Source organism: Hemitrygon akajei, chromosome 2 (genome assembly GCF_048418815.1).
Source record: "Hemitrygon akajei chromosome 2, sHemAka1.3, whole genome shotgun sequence".
Lineage (NCBI taxonomy): Eukaryota > Metazoa > Chordata > Chondrichthyes > Myliobatiformes > Dasyatidae > Hemitrygon > Hemitrygon akajei.
In genome coordinates, this window is record NC_133125.1 from 127,293,987 (window position 1) to 127,315,409 (window position 21,423).

General features: G+C 41.5%; 1 protein-coding gene across 2 annotated transcripts in view; it reads left to right on the plus strand.

The window, feature by feature from the left end:
• The first annotated feature begins 13,398 nt into the window (after positions 1-13,398).
• obi1 (ORC ubiquitin ligase 1) overlaps positions 13,399-21,423 on the plus strand; it is a 30,178-nt gene continuing 22,153 nt past the window's right edge. Inside the window, exons 1-3 of one of the 2 annotated variants that reach the window (XM_073027543.1) lie at positions 13,399-13,573; positions 15,439-15,574; positions 16,754-16,845. In XM_073027543.1, coding sequence (XP_072883644.1) covers positions 13,490-13,573; positions 15,439-15,574; positions 16,754-16,845 — 312 coding nt within the window. In that variant the 5' untranslated portion in view covers positions 13,399-13,489. Of the gene's footprint in view, positions 13,574-14,400; positions 14,752-15,438; positions 15,575-16,753; positions 16,846-21,423 lie in introns of those variants that run through there. The other variant, XM_073027553.1, reaches the window with a different exon arrangement.

Below are 21,423 nucleotides of genomic sequence, written 5' to 3' on the forward strand. Positions count from 1 at the left end.
TCTCAACCCCATTCTCCACCTTTTCCCTGTAACCTTTGATGCCCTGATTAATCAAGAACCTATCAATTTTTGCTTTAAATATACTCAATGACATGAACTCCACTGCTGCCTGTGGCAATGAATTCCACAGATTCACTAACCTCAGTCTAAAGAAATTCCTCCTCATCTCTGTTCTAAATGGACACCCCTCTCTTCTTTGTTGGTGTCCTCTGGTCCTAGACTCACCCACTATAGGAAACAACCTCTCCTCATCCACTCTGTTTAGGCCATTTAATATTCGATAGGTTTCAATGAGATCCTCCTTCATGCTACTAAACTCCAGTGAGTACAGGCTAGAGCCATCAAATGGTTCTCATACATTAACCCTTTCATTCCGGGAACTATTCTCATGAATCTTGTTGAACCCTCTCCAACGCCAGCACATCTTTTCTTAGATAAGGGGCCTAAAACTGCTCATAGTAGTCCACGTAGTCTGACTAATGCCTTAAAAAGCCTCAGCATTACATCCTTGCTCTTATATTCTAGTCATCTGGAAATCAATGCTACGTTGCATTTGCTTACCATAGCACTAACTCCATCTGCAAGTTCATCTTTAGGAAATCTCGCACAAGAACTCCCAAGTCCCTTTGCGCCTCTGATTTTTAAAATTTTCTCCCTGCTTAGAAAATAGTTTACACCTTTATTCCTTCCACCAAAGTGCATGGCCATACACTTCCCTACATTCCATCTGCCACTTCTCTACGAATTCTCCTCATCTGACTAGGTCCTTCTGCAGACTTCCTGCTTCACGAACACAACCTGTCCCTCCACCTATATTTGTATTGCCTGCAAGCTTAGCCACAAAGCCATTAATACCATCATCCAAATTGTTGATGTATAACTTGAAAAGAATCTGTCCCAACATTGACTCCTGTAGAACACCACTAGTCAGTGGCAACCAACCAGAAATGGCCCTTCTTATTCCCATTCTTTGCCTCCTGCCAGTCAGCCAATCTTCTATACATGCTAATATCTTTCCTGCAAAAACATAGATTCTTACCTTGTTAAGCAGCCCCATGTGTGACACCTTGTTAAAGGGCTTCTGAAAATCCAAAAAACATTCACTGACTGTCCTTTGTCTATCCCGTGATTTCCTCAAGGAATTCCAAAAGAATTTTTCAGACAAAATTTCCTCTTAAGGAAACAATACTGACTTTGGCCTATTTCATCATGTTGCTCCAAGAATCTCGAAAGCTCTTTTTTAATAATTGACTCTAACATCTTCCCAAACACTGAAGTAAAGCTAACTAGCCTATAATTTCTTTTCTTCGACCTCCCTTGCTTCTTAAAGAGTGAATGACATTTTGTATTTTCCAGTCCTCCAGAACCATTCCAGAATCTAGTGACTCTTGAAAGATCATTACTAATGTCTCTATAATCTCTTCAGCTACCACTTTCAGACCATTGGGTGTAGTTCACCTAGTCTGATTTACCATTACTAATGACTCCATAATCTCGTCAGCTACCTCTTTCAGACTATTGGGTGTAGTTCACCTAGTCTGATTTACCATTACTAATGACTCCATAATCTCATCAGCTACCTCTTTCAGACCATTGGGTGTAGTTCACCTAGTTTGACTTATCTACCTTCAGACCTTTCAGCTTCCCAAGCACCTTCATCTTTGTAAAAGCAACTACACTCACTTCTGCCCCGTGACACTTTCCAACTTCTGGCCTACTATTAGTATCTTCCACAGTGAAGACAGACACAGAATACTTAACAAGTTCATCTGCCATTTCTTTGTCCCCCATTTCTACCTCTGTAGAATCATTTTCCAGCAGTCTGATATCCACTCTTATTTCTTTTTTACTTTCTATTTAACTGAAAAAAATTGGTATTCCCTTTTACATTATTGGCTTGCCTCACTTCACATTTCATCTTTTCTCTCCTTATAGCTTTTTTTTAGTTTATTTTTAGAAGCTTCCCAATCCTTTAACTTTCCATTAATTTTTGTGATATTACATGCCCTCTCTTTTGCTTTAATGCTGCCTTTGACTTTTCCTATCAGGCATGGTTGCCTCATCCCACCTTCAGAATACTTCTTCATCTTTGGCATGTATCTAACTTGCACTTTCCAACTTGACCTGAGAAACTCCAGTCATTGCAGATCTGTGTCATCCTATTAGTGTCCCCTTCGAATAAACATGGGCCAGCTCCTCTCTCATACCTCTGTAATTCCCTTTACTCCACTGTAACACTGATACATCTGGCTTTATCATCGCCATCTTAAACAGCAGGGTGAATTCTATCATATTGTGATACTGTCTCCTAAGGGTTCTTTTACCTTAAGCTCCCTGATCAAATCTAGTTCATGACACAACACCTTATCTAGAATTGCCTTTCCCCTAGGGGCCTCAACGACAAGTTGCTCTAAAAAGCCATCCTGGTCCAACAAATTCCATTTCTTGGGATCCAGGAAACTTGATTTTCCCAATCTACCTGCATATCGAAATCCCCCATGACTATCATAACATTACCTCTTTACATGCCTTTTCCATCTCCTATTGTAACTTGTATTCTACATCTTGATTACTTTTTGGAGGCCTATATATACTGTAACTCCAATCAGATTCCTTTTATACTTGCAGTTTCTTAGCTCTACCAACAAGAATTCTGTATCTTCTGATTCCAATGTCACCTCTTTTTAAGGATTTGATGGTATTTTTTTTTTACCAACAGAGCCACCCTACCATCTCTGACTATCTGCCTGTCCTTACAATACAATGAGTATTCTTGGATGTTAATCTCCCAATGATGTTGGATGATACATACAGTCATAGAGTCCTGTACAAGGAAGCAGGCCATTCAGCCCAACTCATCCATGCTGACTGTATTGCCCAGTTTATGAATCCTAACTGCCTGCCTTTGGCCCATAGCCCACTATGCATACCAATTCTCCTCAAACTCCTAATGAAACATTGACACTGTAGTGCCTTTTTTGTAATTGCATCAGTATGCTGGGCCAGGATAGATCTTTAGAGATGTTGCCACTCAGGAACTTAAAACTGCTCAGCTTTTCCACTTCTGATCCCTCCAGGAGGACTGGTGTGTGTTCTATAAGACAATAAGTTACAAGAGCAGAATTCGGCCATTTGGCCCATCATTTCATCATGAATGATTCATTTTCCCTCTCGGCCCCAAACTCCTGACTTCTCCCCATATCGCTTCATGCCCTTTTCAATCAAAAATCTATCAACCTCTGCCTTCAATATATGTGAAGTCTTGACCTCCACAGCCACCTGTGACAACAAATTCCATAGACTCAGCACTCTCTGGCTAAAGAAATTCCTCTTCATCTCTGTTCTAAAAGGATGCCCTATTATGAAGCTGTGTCCTTTGGTCTTAGAGTATTCCACATTTACCCTATCGAAGCCTTTCAACATTCAATATGTTTCAATTACATCACTCCTCGTTCTTCTGCATCCCAATGAATATAGGTCCAGAGTCAACAAACGCTCTTCATATGACAAGCCGTTCAATCCTGGAATAGTTTTCGTGAACCGCCTTTGAACTCTCTCCGGTGTCAGCACATCCTTTCTAAGATAAATGACCTAAAACTGCTCACAATACCCCGTGAGGCCTCACCAGTGCCTTATAATGTTTTACATTGCATTTGCTTTCCTCACCACAGACTCACCCTGCAAATTAATCTTTAGGAAATCTTGCACAAGGACTCCCATAATCCCTTTGTACCTTCGATTTTTAAATTTTCTTTCTGTTTAGAAAATAGTTTACCCTTTTATTTCTTCTATTAAAGTGCATAACCATACACTTCCTGACACAGTATTCCATCTGCCACTTTTTTTCCCATTCTCCTAATCCTTCTATAGCCTCCCTACTTCATCAAAACCACCTGCCCCTCCACTTATATTCATATCTTCCACAAACTTTGTGAAAAAACCATCAATTCCATTATCCAGGCCCGATATATACCATAAAAAGGAGAGGTCCCAACACGGATGCCTGTGGAAGACCACTGGTCAGTAGCAGCCAACCAGAAAAGACTCCCTTTATTCCCAATCTTTGGCTCCTGCCAATCAGACACTGGGTTATCTATTCTTGAATATTCCATATAATACCATGAGCTTTTAACTCGTTAAGAAGCCTCAGGTGTGGTATCTTGTCAAAGGCTTTCCTAAATTCCAGGTACACAACATCCACTCATTCTCCTTTGTCTATCCTGCTCGCTATTTCTTCAAAGAATTCTAACAATTTGTCAGGCAAGGTTTTTCATTGAGGAAACCATGCTGACCATGGGCTATTTTATCATGTGTCTCCAAGTACCCCGAAACTGCATCCTTAGCAATCCAGCATCTTCCCAAGCACTGAGGTCGGACTAACTGGCCTAAAATTTCTTTTCTTCTGTCTCTCTCCCTTCTTGAAAAGCGGAGAGGGAATTGCAATTCTCCAGTCTTCTGGAACCATTCCAGAATCTAGTGATTCTTGAATGATCATTACTAGTGCCTCCTCAATTTCAACCACCTTTTTAAGAATCCTGGGTTGTACACCATCTGGTCCAGGTGATTTATCTGCCTTCATGCCTTAAAGTTTCCCAAGAACCTTCTCTCTAGTAGTGGCAACCTCACACACTTCAGACCCGTGACACTCTCAAACCTTTAGCATGCTGCTAGTGTCTTCCATGGTGAAGACTGATGTAAAATACTTATTCAGTTCATCCACCATTTCCTTGGCCCACATTACTACCTCTCCAGCATCATTTCCTACTGTCCAACATCCACTCTCGCCTCTCTTTTATACCTTATGTACCTGAAGAAACCTTTGGTATACTCTGTAATATTATTGGCTAGCTCGTTTTTATATTCCATCTTTTCCTTCTCAATGACTTCTTAGTTGTCTTCTGTTGGCTTTTAAAAGCTTCTCAATCCACTAAGTTCCCACTCAGTTTTTGCTCTTCTATATGCCCTCTCTTTGGCTTTGATGGTGCCTTTGAATTCTCTTGTTAGCCACAGTTGTGTACAGTTCAGCATTCAACACCGTAATTCCCTCCAGGCTTGACAAGTAGCTCAGAGACCTTGGCCTTCGCCCTGCTGTGTGTAGCTGGATCTTGGACTTAACTGTCAGATCGCTGGCAGGTGATAAGAGTGGGCTCCCTCAACTCTGACCCTCAACATAGGTGCCCCTCAGGACTGTGTCCTAGGCCCCCTCCTTTACTCTCTGTATACCCATGACTGGGATTCCCTTTCATCACTGTACAGTACAAACAATTTTAACTTCCCCATTTTGCTCAGTGTTGAATTTCTAGTAAGAGCTGTCTTGATATTAAATGCAAGGATCTATAGCATGCCAGGGTCTTGTGGGACCTGGTGATATTTTATGGGAGGACAACATATGCCTGCTCATAAAACAGTTGAAAGAAACTTTCAGTCACCTATCCATGATTACGCAGTTGTCAATTCTCTCAAAAGTGATAGTTTCCACATCATCCCGTCATTCAGAAACATTCAAAACAAATAGAACATAAATGTAAAAAGTAACTATGTTTAAGAAATTTTTCAAAATAATAAAAATAACTAAATGTATTTTCAAATAATTGAAATAGTTAACTTATGTCAATTAAGACAAAAATGTAAATTAGCTAAAGCTTACCTTATGCCAGGTGCTAATGGATATCTTTCTCAGATCCCCACCATCACAGAGTAGCACACAGAAAATGCGGGAGGAACACAGCAGATCAGGCAGCATCAACGGGAAGGAATAAACAGTCAATGTTTCAGGCTGAATCACTTCATCAGGACTGGGAAGAAAGGGGGAAGAAGCCAGAATAAGGTGGGAGGGGAGGATAAAAAGTTTATGTGCTTGGGGGAGGGGGGATAAAGTGAGAAGTTGGGAAGAGATAGATGGAAAATGAAAAAGGCCTGAAGAAGAAGAAATTTGATAGGACAGGAGAGTGGACCAAAGAAGAAAGGGAAGGCAGAGAGGCACTGAGGGAGGTGATAGGCAGGTGAGAAGAAGAGAAGAGGTAAAAGGGGAGTCATAGTGCGGAATGAAAGAAGCGGAAAGGGGAAAGGGGAAAAGTTACCAGAAGTTAGAGAAATTTTCAGGCTTGGTCAAGGTGGCACCTCTGTTGAGGTCTTCCAGATGAACCCCAAAACTGAGTATTTCACTTCTTTAATGTTTGTTTTTATCTTAAATGTGCTTCTGAACTGTTAGCACCTGTGATTTACAGTTTGGAAATTGACTGAGTGATCCAGTGCTTTGCTGTCTCTGAGGAGATTCCAGGAAATGAGTGCAGGCTTGAGCTCAAACCCTCAAGGCATTGAGGCGAAGAAATTTCGAGACAGGGCTCAAGCCGATGTTCGACTCTATTTTGCTGTTTACAATGTTGATTATTCGCCATTTAAAGTGTCGAGGAAGATTGAAACATCCAGGCGAATGCAGAAGGTGAGACATGATTCAGCAACCACTACCTGCTTTTTGATCACTGATGCTAGAGAAGGGAATCCGTGAGTAGCCTATCACAAAGTGGTGGCTCATTGTGGCCCAAGTTAGGCCTCTGTATTCAAGTGGTGTCTGTCTCTTTTGATGATGAGGGAGGATATTAACTAGGTTCTGCGTTTATGGATTTGGACTATGGTCTATGGGCTTTTTCAGTCTTAAAGTTTTTATATTCAGTGTTTTCACTCATTCTTTCTTGCTTTCTTATGGAGAGGGGTTTTGGGGGTTGATATTCTTGTTGCAGTTTTGTGGGGGGAGGGGTATTTAGGGTCGATTTTCTTGCTGCATTTTGAGCAAGGGGAGGGGGTTTTGGGGTGGGTTGATGATTGTGTTGCATCTTTCTCTTGTGTGGAGGCGGATTTGCTGCTTCCCTTTGAACTGATTTCCATGGTTTTCTTTGTTTCGTGGCTATTTGTAGAAGACAAATCTCAGAGTTGTATATGGCATACATTTCTGATAATAAATGAATCTTTGAACCTTTGAAATTGATCACTGAGAAATCGACCACTATCACAGACACGTCTTCAGTTAAACCTCAGAAAACAGCAGAGAATGCCTCTTACAGAATGTACACCTCCATAATCATAGCACTGAGGACTTGCACTTCATAACTAGTCATGCCTCTACCCAAGCCCTTTCAGCAGTTTCATCTACCTAACAATATGGAAGCTTGCTTGGCTGTGTCCTGACTACGAATAGCAGAGCAAATCCAATCATGTGAGTTATTGCCTAGTCACTACTCAATTACTGGCAAAGTGATGAAAGGTGTCGCCAACAGTGTTTGCCAGTGACATTACCAATTCGCAGTTTGGGTTTTTCCAAAACAACTCAAACCAATTCCCCAACAAAACCTTGGACCAAAGAGCTGAATTCCTGAGGTGAGACGAGAGTGATATAAGGGAGGCCTGCTAAACCTGAAGTCAACAAATGGACACTACTTTAATGGCCAGAGGCCATCACCAAGCAAAGAAAATTGTGTCGGATGTAAGTAACCTCAGCCCCAGAACATCATGACTGGAGATCCTCAGAACAGTGTCCAAAGGCTCAAACACTCCTTCCTCCTCAGTCTTCCTTCCATTATAAAGCCAGAGGTGGAGATGCTTGCTGCTGACTGCACAACATTCAATTCCATTTACAACTCCTCCAAGAATGCTGTACCTCATGGCTTGTATATGGCTGATAAGTGGCAACAAACACATATTCAAATGAGAGTGTCAGACAATGACCATTTCCAACAAATGCAAGCCTAAATACTGCCCATAAATGAGATCCAGCATCAGTAATCTGGGAATCACTGAAGACCAGATGTTAGCTAGACCATCCACATAAGTACCATCAATATGACAGCAGGTCAAAAGTTGTATCATGCAAAGTCTGGTTTATGTCCTGGCTCTCTAAATCATTTCCACTATTTGCAAGGCAGAGATCAGGAGTATAATGGAATAGAAAGCAACACACACAAAATGCTGGAGGAAATCAGCTGATCTTTTGGGTCTAGAGCCTTCTTCAGGACTGAGAGGGAAGTGGGGAGATGTCTATATTAAATGGTGATGGGAGGGGAAGAGGCTAGGTAGAAGGTGATAGGTGAAGCCAGGTAGGTGGGAAAGGTTAAGGACTGGAGAAGAAGGAATCTGATAGGAGAGGAGAGTGGACAATAGGAGAAAGGAACCTAGGGGGAAGTAATAGACAGGTGAGAAGAAGTAAATGGTCAGAGTGGGGTATAAAGAATAGGGGAAGGAAAATATTGTTCACTAAAAGGAGAAATTGATATTCATACTAAAAGGTTGGAGAGTATCCAGATGGAATACAAGATGTTGTTCATTGACCCAAAGGGCGGCTTCACCTTGGCATATCCAATTGCCTAGATGAGAGTGGCTCCAATAATATTCAGTAAACTCAAAACCATCCAATGATTCAGAATAAAGCAGCTTACTTGATTGGTACAAAATCTACTGCGTTAGACGTTCAATCCCTTCACTGCCAGTATAGAGGCTACAGGTAGAACACAATATACTGCAGATAAATGTCTGTGGATTCTTTTTGGGAATCTCTGAGACCTATGGCCTCTATCAATGAGAAGGACAAGATCTTCTGATGCATGGGAGTACCACCTACAGGTTCTCCTGCAAGTTGCACACCATCCTGGTTTGGAAATAAACTAGTCTTTTGTTGTTGTATGGTATAAATCCTAGAACTCCCTATGTGGGAACACAGTGGAAATAGCTTCACTGAAAGGACTACAGAAGTTCCAGCAAAGAGCTCACCCAGCTCTTTCTCAAGAGTAATTAAGTAGGGGCAATGCTGCAACTTGCTGCTTCACTATTGGGTTCCAGCCACAGAGCATACTCCAGCAATCACTGGCCAAAAACAACCTGCTAAGGAGGACTTCTACGAATGTAGAGGTATTACATGTGTAGAATGCCTGTAGTTCCATTTTCTGTTGTAGGGAGTCTGCTTATCCCAATTATTGTTAATGTTCCATTTTGTACTAACATCCTTCTGCCAGAGGCAGTGCTGTGATGCTTGAACTAGTAGCAAATACAAAAGTGTGGCAAGTTGGCACATCATTAATGTCCCATATGTACAAATAATGAAAACATATAGTCATACTTCTTTTAAGATATAATCTGCTGTTATGCTTTGATTGGCAATTTTTCTTCTTTATCTCTTCCTGACTACTAATTTCAAGATGAATATATATCCTTATGACCCATGTGTTTATATTTTAACATTTTTGTAATTATCAATGTTAAGGTTTTTTTGGATTCAATTTCTCCAGTCTGCAGTCAGCTTATTTTTTTTTCTTCCTGTCACCCCTTCACAGCTTTCTTCTTCCTCTTCAGGGCACTGTTGTCCTCTATTCATAATGCTTCATACAAGAAAGTAAGTTGGCTATGTTACGTGTTTTATAGAGTTGACATTAATGTGTAGAAGTCAATGAATGTTAATGATTTCCATCTCGCATCCCACTGTTTTTGTCCCTACTAAGGAAAATGAGTCGGCTGTGCAACTAATGAGTTTTTCAGTTTGATCTGAAGAACATTCAAAATAGGGCGAAGTCATCCAGCCCCTTGAGCTTGCTTATGAGATTATAGCTTATCCTGTATCTCTGCTTTCCTGTCCAATTTCTGTATTCTCTGATTTCCCTAGGATCCAAATATTTATCAGTACCAGTTTTTAAAGTCTCCGTTTTCTGGGGTAGAGAGGCATTTTGTATTAGCTTTTGGTTGAACGTTACATATCATTTTGTAATTATGTCCTTTCGCCAAGTGGTACTTGAATCAGTAACAAGTCCGAATAGCGGACACAAGAGATTCTGGAAATCTTGACCAACGAGATTTACAGTTTTCAGATTTATAAACCCCTCACTTGAGCAACATACACAAAATGCTGGAGGAACTCAGCAGCATAGAGACATAGAAAACTACAGCACAGAAACAGGCTCATTAGTCCATCTGGTCCGTGCTGAACTATTAATCTGCCCAGTCCCATTGACCTACGCCCAGACTGTAACCCTCCATACCACTCACATCCACGATGGGTTGAAATTGAACCCACATCCACCATTTCTGCTGGCAGCTCGTTCTACACTCTTACCACCCTCTAGTAAAGAAATTCCTTCTTATGTTCCCTTAAATATTTCACCTTTCACTCTTAACCCATAACCTTTAGTTCTAGTCTCACCCAAACTCAGCCTGCTTTCATTTACCCAATTTATGGAATTCTGGAGGAAACTGAAGGACCCAGGGGAAACATGCACTGTCACAAGCAAAACATGGCAACTCAACACACACACACACACACACACTCACTCAGCACCCAAAGTCAAATGGTTCGAATTAATATCAGAAAATGTATACAGTATACAACCTGACATTCTTATTCTTCACAAACATCCATAAAACAGAAAAAAAAACAAAGAATGAATGACAGAAGCATTAGAACTCCAAAGCCTCCCCTCCCCACATGCACAAACAGCAGCAAAAGCATCAACTCTCCCCCCCCCCACGTGCTCCAGCAAAAACACCTCTCACCATGCGAGCAGTAGCAAAGCCCCCAAAGAATTGATTCCTCCAACTGTAATATTGCCTGATGAGCTGAATCAATCCCAGGAGTGGCACGGCCGGTACAGTCACTGTCTCATGGCTCCAGATACCCAGGTTCAATCCTGACCTCCAGTGCTCTCAGTGTGGAGATTGCATGTTTCCCTTCGGCCTGTGCAGTTCGCTTTGTTACTCCAGTTTCATGTCACGTCCCAAACGTGTGAATCCATAGATTAATTGGCCTCAATAAAATGCCCCGGTATATAAGTGAGTGGGAAGGGAAGGAGACATGGGGAGAAAAAGTTATGGGGGAAAAAAATCAATGGGACAGTGGTTTTGCTCTGTCAGCTAGTATAGTCTCAATAGATTAAATGCCCATCTTCTATGTCATAAAGAAATTCTGTTTCCATATTAAGTTATGAGGCTGGATGGGATTACAATCAGAGGTCATGGGTTAAGGGTGAAAGGTAAAAAGTTTAAGGGGAACATGAGGGGAAGTTTCTTCACTGAGAGGATCACGAGAGTATGCAACGAGCTCCCGGCACAAGTGGTGCATGCCAGCTCGATTTCAACATTTAAGAGAAGTTTGGATAGACACATGGGTTTGGAGGGTTATGGACCTGGTGCAGGTCGATGGGAGTAAAAGGTTTAAATAGTTTGGAATGGACTAGATGGATCGAAGGGCCTGTTTCTGTACTGTACTTTTCTCTGACTCTGACTATGGCAAGTTGCAAACTGATTGTGGTTATGATCTATAAAGCTACTGATTGTTTCTCTTTGTCTATTGTATTTTCCATGATGGGGGGAATCCAGGATTTGTATATAACTTAAAACCACGGATAAAGAAGATGACTGCTATGTCAGCCTTTGCAACAAAGAGGTTGGAGTACCGCTGTGAGATGATCTTTGGTGAGATTTCATTGGAACTACGCACAGTTAGGGTCTGCATGCCACAAAATGGGCACACCTACCTTGCAGATGGCACCGCCTCATCAGAAAACACTGAGTAAAAATGGTTGTACTTGCCACAGCTGAGAAGAGAGAAACATGATCTGTAAAGTTTCTTAAATGTATAAATCACATCAAAATGCAAGAATGTTTCTTCAGGCTGAAGTGTTTGAAACTGAGTGTGTAGTGTCTGGGTAAAGATGGAGAAATGTGAATCTTTATAAACTCCTCACTATATATATACTTATAATAGAAACTGCCTGCACAGAACGCCACAATCTAATTAAGACTTGAGCAACATACACAGACACTGTAGAAACTCAGCAGACCGGGCAGCGTCCATGGAGGAAAACAAAAGGTTTTGAAAAGTCTTGGCCCAAAACATCAACCGTTTATTTCCCTCCATAGATGCTACATGAAAGATATTAATAAGATTGAAAGAGTGCAGAGAAAATTTACAATTACATTGTCAGGATTTGAGGGCCTAATTTATAAATGGCTATTTTAAATAGATAGGACTTTATTTACAAGAACATAGGAGAGTGAGAGGAGATTTAATAGAGGTATACAAAATTATGATGGTTACAATGGTGTGCGGGTTGGCTACCGTTAAACTGTAATGGTAAGTTGGTGGGCAAGTGTGAGAGAGCATAATGTGCAGGGAGTTGGGACTGATGGGATTGCTCTGCTGGGGGTGGTGGGGAACAGCATACTATAGGCTGAACTATGTCATTCTGGATCAAAAGTAAGGCCTACCCTGGAAAGAACAGAGCAAAGGTTTCAGCTCAAAGAACCCTCATCATCATTTAATCCTTTACCCCCGCCCCCCACCTCACAGCAGCATGGTGAATCTGCATCATATCCCCAAAGCTAGTGACCAAAATTGAATTTAGTGTGAGGGTAGGGGTGAGGGGTTCTGTGGAGAATTTAGCACAGCCACTTTATTGCCTCTTAAACCAATGTGGTCATTTCTGAGACCATTTAAGAAAGTTATCTGGGATCTGAGGTCACACATCAAATCGGTTAACAGATATGGACAGCAGATTTCCTTTCTGAGAGGTTATTAAAGTTCAAGGTTCATAAATTTCACAATTTCCAACCCTGAAATTAATTTTCTCGAGGACAATCATAGCAAATACAAGAAAGGCAACAGAATCAATTACTTTTTCCACTGTCGCCATTATAAGCGCCACTTTAAAAAATAAAAATGCTACTTTGATGATGAGCTGCGATTTGAGCTCCTGCCTGGGACCTGTGGATTTGCAGCGATACGCGCATATCATTGTCGAGTGCAGAGATGTTTACTAGTTTTGCAGCAGACCTGAATGTAACACCTTTTCTTTTCATCTCGCAGAAGATCTGTTTTAAAATTTAACCAGCCAACACAGCTCAAAATAACCTGGATCACTTTTGTTTAAAAAGAGTATTTACCGTAAATGACAAAATATGGCGTTAAGAATTTAAAGTGTGAAGATCATATAATCAGAATGTTATTCATCCAAAACTGTAGAAAAATATATTTGAAAGCGGCGCTTGGCAATGTAAATATTATTTTAAGAGAACCCAGTACTCAAAAAACACACAAAATATAACCTCGTTAAAGTGCTCGCTTTTCTTTTTGTATAAAGTCGAATTCAAAACGGCTTCCGAGACGGTTGAATGCTATGCTACTGTTTAATGTAGGGGTTCCCAACCTTTGTTAATGCCATAGACCCATACCATTAACCGAGGGGTTCGTCCACCCGAGTATGGGAATCCCTAGCTTAATGCAAACCCATTTTGATCTCTCGCCTTTTTTTTCCGGTGCTGGTGCAGACAAAGCAGTGACAAATGGACCTCCGCTGTAGGAAGGCGGATTCCGGCGCTTGCGGCTGCGAAGTGCGGCGAGGAGAGGAAGGGGGCGGGGTGAGCGAGAGTGAGTGTGTGTGTGTGTGTGTGTGTGTCGCGCGTTCCCGGTCGGCTCGTTCCAGGTCGCGTGCTCCGGGGCGGAATTCCAAGCACAATGCAGAAGCCGGCGTTTCAGAACGTTCAGAACGTTACCCTCAACCTCACGCTGCCCATCTCGTGCCAGATCTGCCTGGGGAAGGTAATGTACTCGTAACCGGGGAGCGGAGCAGGAGTCCGCAGACCGAGCCTGCAAAGTAACCCCAAAGTCTTGCCTGTCTTTGTGCCTCTTTTGCAAGATAGATCTCCTCTTAATTTTACCAATGTTCATATAGGTACAGATGATTAAAATATCTGTAAGAAGGTTTAACAAAAATGCGACTTGGTATTAGTTTTCCGAAGAGGGAGTGGGTACATTTTTTTTTAAATGCGCCGTAAACTTGCAGTGCAGACGTTGAGCCATTTGAAGTTTTAAATGAAGAGAACTCGTGAATTCTGGGTTAGATTCCACTTCCGTATTGCTATGTTAGACGGCCGAAACGCAGTGTATGCTTGTTGTAGCCCAAAACGTCTGACAAACTGTTTGAATTTGAATTTGTTTTGTTACGAAGATTGAGCACTTTACATGAAGTTATATTATGTGCATTTTGTCCAGAGATTTGAGTGTATTTTTTAAGTGAATTTGCCTAACTTTGCCGAGAACTGTTTTCAAATTCACTTTTTTTTTACAGGTGTGAATGAAAAGTACTGTGGTTAAATGATTTATACACTTCAAACATTTTTAACACCATACTTTGTAATTTGCGGTAAACACTCGTTTTACACAAAGGTTAACAGGCCGTTTGCGTTGTTCAATCCAGAACGTCCCAGCTCGCGACAAATGAAATTCTTTTGAATTGTTTTGGCTGTTATGGCAACGGGTCGATTTGTCTGAGCAGCATTTCCACAAACAATTGATAATGGTAGAGCAAGGCTTTTATCATAAAATCTAGAACATTTTTTTCTTGGGCAAACTTTTTTGTGGTTATACAGGTCTGGCGTCGTGCTTAAAAAGTTAGAGAGGTTAGATTGGGATGTTTTGTACTCGTGTGCCGCCAAAGCCAACGTTGAGTTTTTAAAGTGCATATACCTAATTGGCGAAATATTTACCGAAAAAATATTGACACATCTGGCCAGATAATCTGTTTCAAGTGTTGAGTGAAACAAACAAAAGAATTGACTGGAATCAGTAGAGGTCCCTATTCATTTAATTCGCTACTTCCATTTAACTTGGCTTAAAACCTCAGAAGACGGTTCCACGCTGAAGTAAAGTTCTACTCTTGTTTATATGTTCAAGCCTCTGGAATGACACGGACACGTGACTTTGATAGGGGACTTAACGTGAGCCATTTCAAGTTAAATTTAATAGAAATCGGGTTTAAGTGCTGCCATTTTGTGTGCTTATATTTATTAAATCTCTTCTATTGGGTTAGATACAGGGAACAAAATTAAGAAGTTGCCTATAACTTATGGACTTGTTTAGTAATGTATAGATTATTAGAGTCCTGTGTAATGTTTGGCTCCAGGCTTGTACTCGCTGGAGTTTAGAATAATGAGTGTGTGTGTGTGTGTGTGTGTGTGTGGGGGGGGGGGGGGGAATCTCATTTAATACTCAAAAGGTTTCAAAGGCCTAGACAGACTAAAACGAGGATGGGATGTTTCCTATAGTGGGCCTATGATCGGAGGGCACAGCCTCAGAGTAGAAGACATCCCTTTATCACAGAGGAATTTCAGTAGCCAGAGGGTGATGAATCTTGTGGAATTCATTGCCACAGACTGCTGTGGAGGCCAAGTCATTGGGTGTATTTAAGGCAGATGTTGATGGGTTCTTGATTAGTAAAGTTGTCGAAGGTTATGAGGAGAAGACAGGAGAATGGGGTTAAGAGGAAAAATAAATCAGCCATGATGGAATGGCGAAACCAACTCATAAAGGGCTGTACGCTCTAATGCTGCTCCTAAGTCTGTTTGCCACAGTTGATCAGACTGATCAAATTTACGGGTGTTGTAACCTTATTTATTACCCTTCAGGTCCGTCACCCGGTTATCTGTTCGAACAACCATGTCTTCTGCTTCACGTGCATGGAATCTTGGTTGAAAAACAGTGCCCAGTGTCCAACCTGTAGGACTCCGATTACATCTGAAAATCCTTACAAGGAAGTGTTAGGTAAGTGTTTCAATTTGCATAGTGCATTTTCTTTTCCCAGTTGAATTGTAAAAGGTCTAAATTTTTTTTTAAAAAGCAGCCTCAATCTTTCTTCTCTTTCCCTTGAGAGTGGTGGGTGCCTGGAATCTACTATTGGTGGCACTTGAGGCCAATCTATTATTGTCATTTAGAGACAGAGAGAGACACGTGAATGGAAGAAAAATAGAGGACTGCAGGCCGTGTAGAAGAGCAGGTTTTGATAGTGGGAGTAGGTTAAAAGGTCAGCATAACATTTTGGGCTGAAGGGCCTGTACTCTTCTATGTTCCATGTTAATTACAAGTGAGCAACTTGTGCAACAAAGTACTATGCTGCTTCCTAGGTAACTGCTACCAAGCAAATACAGAATGTTATACATCAATTCTTGCCCAACAACATACTGGGCTGTCAGCAGCGTTTCATTAATGGTGAACATTGTTAATCAATGCAGGTCACCACCATGTATCCCAAAGTCACATGAAAACCTGTAGTGATATCAAACTGTTTCTAAAAAGACTTTTTCAAATGTAGACATTACACCTCCTTAACAAATGTATGGGAACAAGTCTTGTTAGCAAATGGTCAGAAATAAATTTCCACTAAAGACTCCAATACATTAATCACCAAACCAACCCTACCCAGTTTATCACATCTGGTGCTTCTGTCACCCTGTCCAGGTGAAGGGTCTCGACTTGATATGTAGACTGTTAATTTCCCTCCACAGATGCTGCCTGACTCAATGAGTTTCTTCAATATCTTGTTTATTATGTTCTGGACTAGGAATGCCTATGACAGTAATAAACAGTAGTATAGTACAGTGATTATATTATTCAAAATGTAATAATTGCACTTTGGTCTCTCACTAATTGTGACTACATTCAGCTGCGGTTCCAAATTTACATTTCTAATTTACACTGACAAATTCTTAACTTCTAGTTTTGTTCTTATGCCTCAGATTTCATTCTGGTGGGTGTGATATTACATTTGGTACTAAGTAGCAAATCTAAATGCCTCTGTAGACAACGAGTTGGAGAGGCAGGATGTGAAACTGGAATTTCTAATGCTCTTTGGCCTTTTGTAGGGGAAATGGATATTAAGGCCTAAAATCAAATGTTACTTTTTATTGGGGCGCAATTGCTGATTTGTATTTACTTCTTATTCAGGTGGATCAGATGGAGCAGGAAATTGTGACAGTTCATCAATCAAGCGATCCCTTCGAAAAACCAGGCTTGAACTGTTACATAAAGAATATGAGGTAACGCATGTGTTCATCAGCCAAACTTGTAAAGTTAGTGTAGTGGAGTTAGAAAGATCTTAATGACTTTGAATTCACTTAAGCCCCAAAAGTCAAACTTTTCTCCATATATATGGAGCAATCAGAATTTTCCACATTTGGCTTCTGCTGCGTGTGTATATACAAAGGGAAATCTGAAATGCCTTTCCATAATTGAAAGCATTGGGGATAACAGCAAGCCTTCTGCCCCATGCAGAATAAAACCTGATTTTCCAAATTACTGTGATCGTCACTTCCTTGCTCTATTCTTGTTCTTCCAAATCTTTATAAGTATTTTCAACTGAGATTGGGCTGTACTTCAAAAACTGCAAAGCTTTTAATTAAAATTTGTTTGAATTTTGTTACTTCACAACTAGGTATCCTGAGACGAATTTTAATTACTGTTTAATTATTGCTTTGTTACAGTTAACTTTCTTACGGTATAATTCTTGAAAGGATGTAAGAGTTTTGCAAACTCAAATCTCTGTTTAGCATAGATAGTTTCTGTAATTGGTATCAAAATCTCTTCTGAGTGGAATGGTTATAGTGGTTATGGTCTGTTTGAAATGTATAGATTTTGCAAGGGCCATCCAAGAGGACCACAAACCTGTCGTAAGGTTTAGAGGGGTGCATGCCTCTTTGACCCGGAGAGTTCAAGACCTTGTGCTTTGGCTAATGGGAGAGTCACCCATGCCAAACCGAAAAAGGGTAGAGGCTAGACTAAGAGAGGTCCACTGGTCTTCCAGGTTCAGGGCTAACAACCTTGACTGGTCAAACAGAAATTGTTACAGAAACAGCAATGAAGATTCCAATATTTGTGGGACAGTATTCTTGAGTCTTCAGTCAGGATTTGCATGACTGACAGTAGTGAAAAATGAGAGGAAGCTACTGGCACAATGAAGGAAGCCCAGAACCCTGCCAATGTGAAGGTGGCCAAGGACAGACAGAGATGGAGGATCTTCATTGCTGCCCTAAACACCAGCAATGATACAATAGCTATCAGACAGACAGACATATTTTATTGATCCCGTGGATTTCGTTACAGTCACACCAACCAAGAATAGTGTAGAAATATAGCAATATAAACCCATAAATAATTAAATAATAATAAATAATGCCAAATGGAAATTAGTCCAGGACCAGCCTATTGGTTCAGGGTGTCTGACACTCCGAGGGAGGAGTTGTAAAGTTTGATGGCCACAGGCAGGAATGACTTCCTATGACACTCAGTGTTGCATCTCGGTGGAATGAGTCTCTGGCTGAACGTACTCCTGTGCCTAACCAGTACATTATGGAGTGGATGGGAGTCATTGTCCAAGATGACATGCAACTTGGACAGCATCCTCTTTTCAGACACCACCGTCAGAGAGTCCAGTTCCACCCCCACAACATCACTGGCCTTACGAATGAGTTTGTTGATTCTGTTGGTGTCTGCTACCCTCAGCCTGCTGCCCCAGCACACAACAGCAAACATGATAGCACTGGCCACCACAGACTCGTAGAACATCCTCAGCATCGTCCGGCAGATATTAAAGGACCTCTGTCTCCTCAGGAAATTGAGACGGCTCTGACCCTTCTTTTAGACAGTAGTGCTGAGCAAACTTGTGGGCCTAAAGATAGACAAGTCCCCTGGTCCTGATGCAATGCATCCTAGGGTACTGAAAGAAATGACAGAGGTTATAGTAGAGGCTTTAGTGATAATTTACCAAAATTCTCTGGACTCTGGGCAGGTGCCAGCAGATTGGAAGAAGGCGGAGGTCACGCCACTATTCAAAAAAAGAATGTAGGCAAAAAGCAAGTAACTATAGGCCAATTTAACTTCTGTAGTTGGGGAAAATGCTTGAAGCTATCATTAAAGAAGAAATAGTGAGGCATTTGGAAAGAAATGCAGATGCAAGCATGTATTCAGCAAAGGCAGGTCCTGTTTGAGATATATACTTTAGTTCTTTGAGCATATAATGAGCGCAGTGGATAGAACTGAACAGACGGATGTTATTTACTTGGATTTCCAGAAGGGGTTCGATAGGGTGCTGCATAGAATTCTTATCCATAAGATAAGGATGCATAGAGTTGGGGGTGATGTGGATAGAGCATTGGTTACCCAACAGAAAGCAGGGAATTGGGATACATGGTGTTGCTCTGGTTGGCAATCAGTAGTGAGCATTGTGCCAGAGGGGACAGAGTGTACCATATCCAAGCTTGCTGGTGACACTAAACTGAGTGGAAAAGCAAATGCTGCAGAGAGACAAAGATAGGCTAAGTGAGTGGGCAAGGGTTTGTCAGATGGAGTACAATGTTGGTAAATGTGAGGTCATCCACTTTGGAAGGAAAAATGGAAGATCAGATTGTTTAAATGGTAAAAGGTTGCAGCATGCTGCTCTGCAGAAGGAGTTGGGAGTGCTTGTGCATGAATTGCAGAAGGTTGATTTGCATGTGCAGCAGGCTATCAAGGCAAATGGAATGTTGGCCATTGTTAGAGGGATTGAATTTAAGAGCAGGGAGGTTATGCTGCAACTGTACAGGGTACTAGTGAGGCTGCCTCTGGAGTATTGCGTGCAGTTCTGGTCTCCTTACTTGAAGGATGTACTGGTTTTGGAGGTGGTGCAGAGGAGGTTCACCAGGTTGATTCCAGGGATGAGGGGGTTAGAGTATGAGACCTGGTACTGTACTCACTGGAATTCAGAAGAATGAGAGGAAATCTTATAAAAAGATATAAAATTATGAAAGGGATAGATAAGATGGAGGCAAGAAACTTGTTTCCACTGATAGGTGAAACTAGAACTAGGGGACATAGTCTATAAATTCGGGGGAGTGAATTTAGGACGAATAAAGAGGAACTGCTTTTCCCAAAAAATGGTAGATCTGTGGAATTCTCTGCCCAATGAAACAGTTGAGGCTACCTCAGTAAATATATTTAAGACAAGGTCGGATAGATTTTTGCATAGTAGGGGATTTGAGAGTTATGGAGAAAAGGCAAGTAGGTGGAGATGAGTCATTGGTCGGATCAGCCATGATCTTATTAAATGGCGGAGCAGACTTGACAAAAATATGCACTTCTCCCTGGATTGTCACCTTGTCGTGGTGGAGAAGCTTGTGTGGTCCTGAGATCCTGAGAGCAATGCCGTCTGGAGCTGCGCTCCTGGTAGGGTCACCCATGGAGGTAAGGTCGAAGGTGAGGTCCCTGACAAAGAACAATCCAAGCAAGACCTCAACGGTGGAATAAGCGGATGAAGTAACTTTGAACTTAACAGCTGTGAAGGCGGATGAAAGCTGCAACAAATCCATCAGCTCCAATCATCATGGTTTCCATGCCATTGGAATCAGTTTGTTGATTTGTGAAGTACCATGTGCTTCTTGGAGTGCATCATCAAATGTGTAGCCCTCCGTTAGTCTTGATAGACCATGGATTTGCACCTTGGAAAGTTTCCAAGGTGCAAGCCTGGGCAAAGTTTTTTTTAATGGAAGACTGGCAGTTGCCCAAGCTGCAAGTCTCCCCTCTCCACGCCACCAATGTTGTCCAAGGGAAGGGCATTAGGACCCGTACAGCTTGGCACTGGTGTCGTTGCAGAGCAATGTGTGGTTAAGTGCCTTGCTCAAGGACACACACAAGCATCATCAAGTACACAATAAACAAATACATGCACGGGCGTCTTCACTCTGTGGAAACGGAACAAAGACCATCATCCTCGACCTTATAGCCACGACGAGGCTTGACAGGCCAGATGGCCCACTCCTCCTCCTCCTCCTATTTCTTATGTTCTTAAATATTCTTGTGTCTCACGAAGGGTGAGAGAATCTCAACTTTTAGTGTCTCATTGTATTGGATGATGTCACAGTAAACAAATTCCATTTTCTCACTTGTTGGGACTGCTACATGTGAGCTAAGGCTGATGTTGAAATACAAGGCCATACGGTATAGGAGTGGAATTAGGCCATTCAATCCATCAAGTCTGCATCCCATTCAATCCAATTCATTTATTTTATTTTTTGCAACCACATTCTCCCATCTTCTCTCTGTATCCTTAACTCCATTGCCAATCAAGAACGTATCAATCTCTGAATCCTAGACAACTACAGACTGACACAGCGTATGACCGGGCCCACACACAGCAAGGGCCATGCCCTTTATCTTCTCATTTCCAAAGGTATTAATACTTCTGAGGTTCTGGAAACCAATGTTGCTCCTTCTGATCATTTTTGTGTTTTCTTCAAAATTACAATGTTTCTATCCATTAGCGCACAAACGGGACAATCACAAATCAGTATATCATGGAAAACACCAAGTATTATTAACGTAGGCGTCTTCTCCAACACCTGCCCTCTCTCCGGTCTCTCAATGATCTTGTAGACCATCTCAACTCTCAAGTTACACATGTCATTGATGCAGTCACCCCCACAAAAGAAAAGGTGGTTTCTGGGAAGAAAAATGCACCATGGAGAAACACCTCGCTGGTTAAACTCTTAAAAAAAGTGTCGGAAAGCTGATTGCAGGTGGTAGAAAACAAAACACTATGCCCATTACAACATTTATAAAGAAACTCTTTGTATCTATAACTTAGA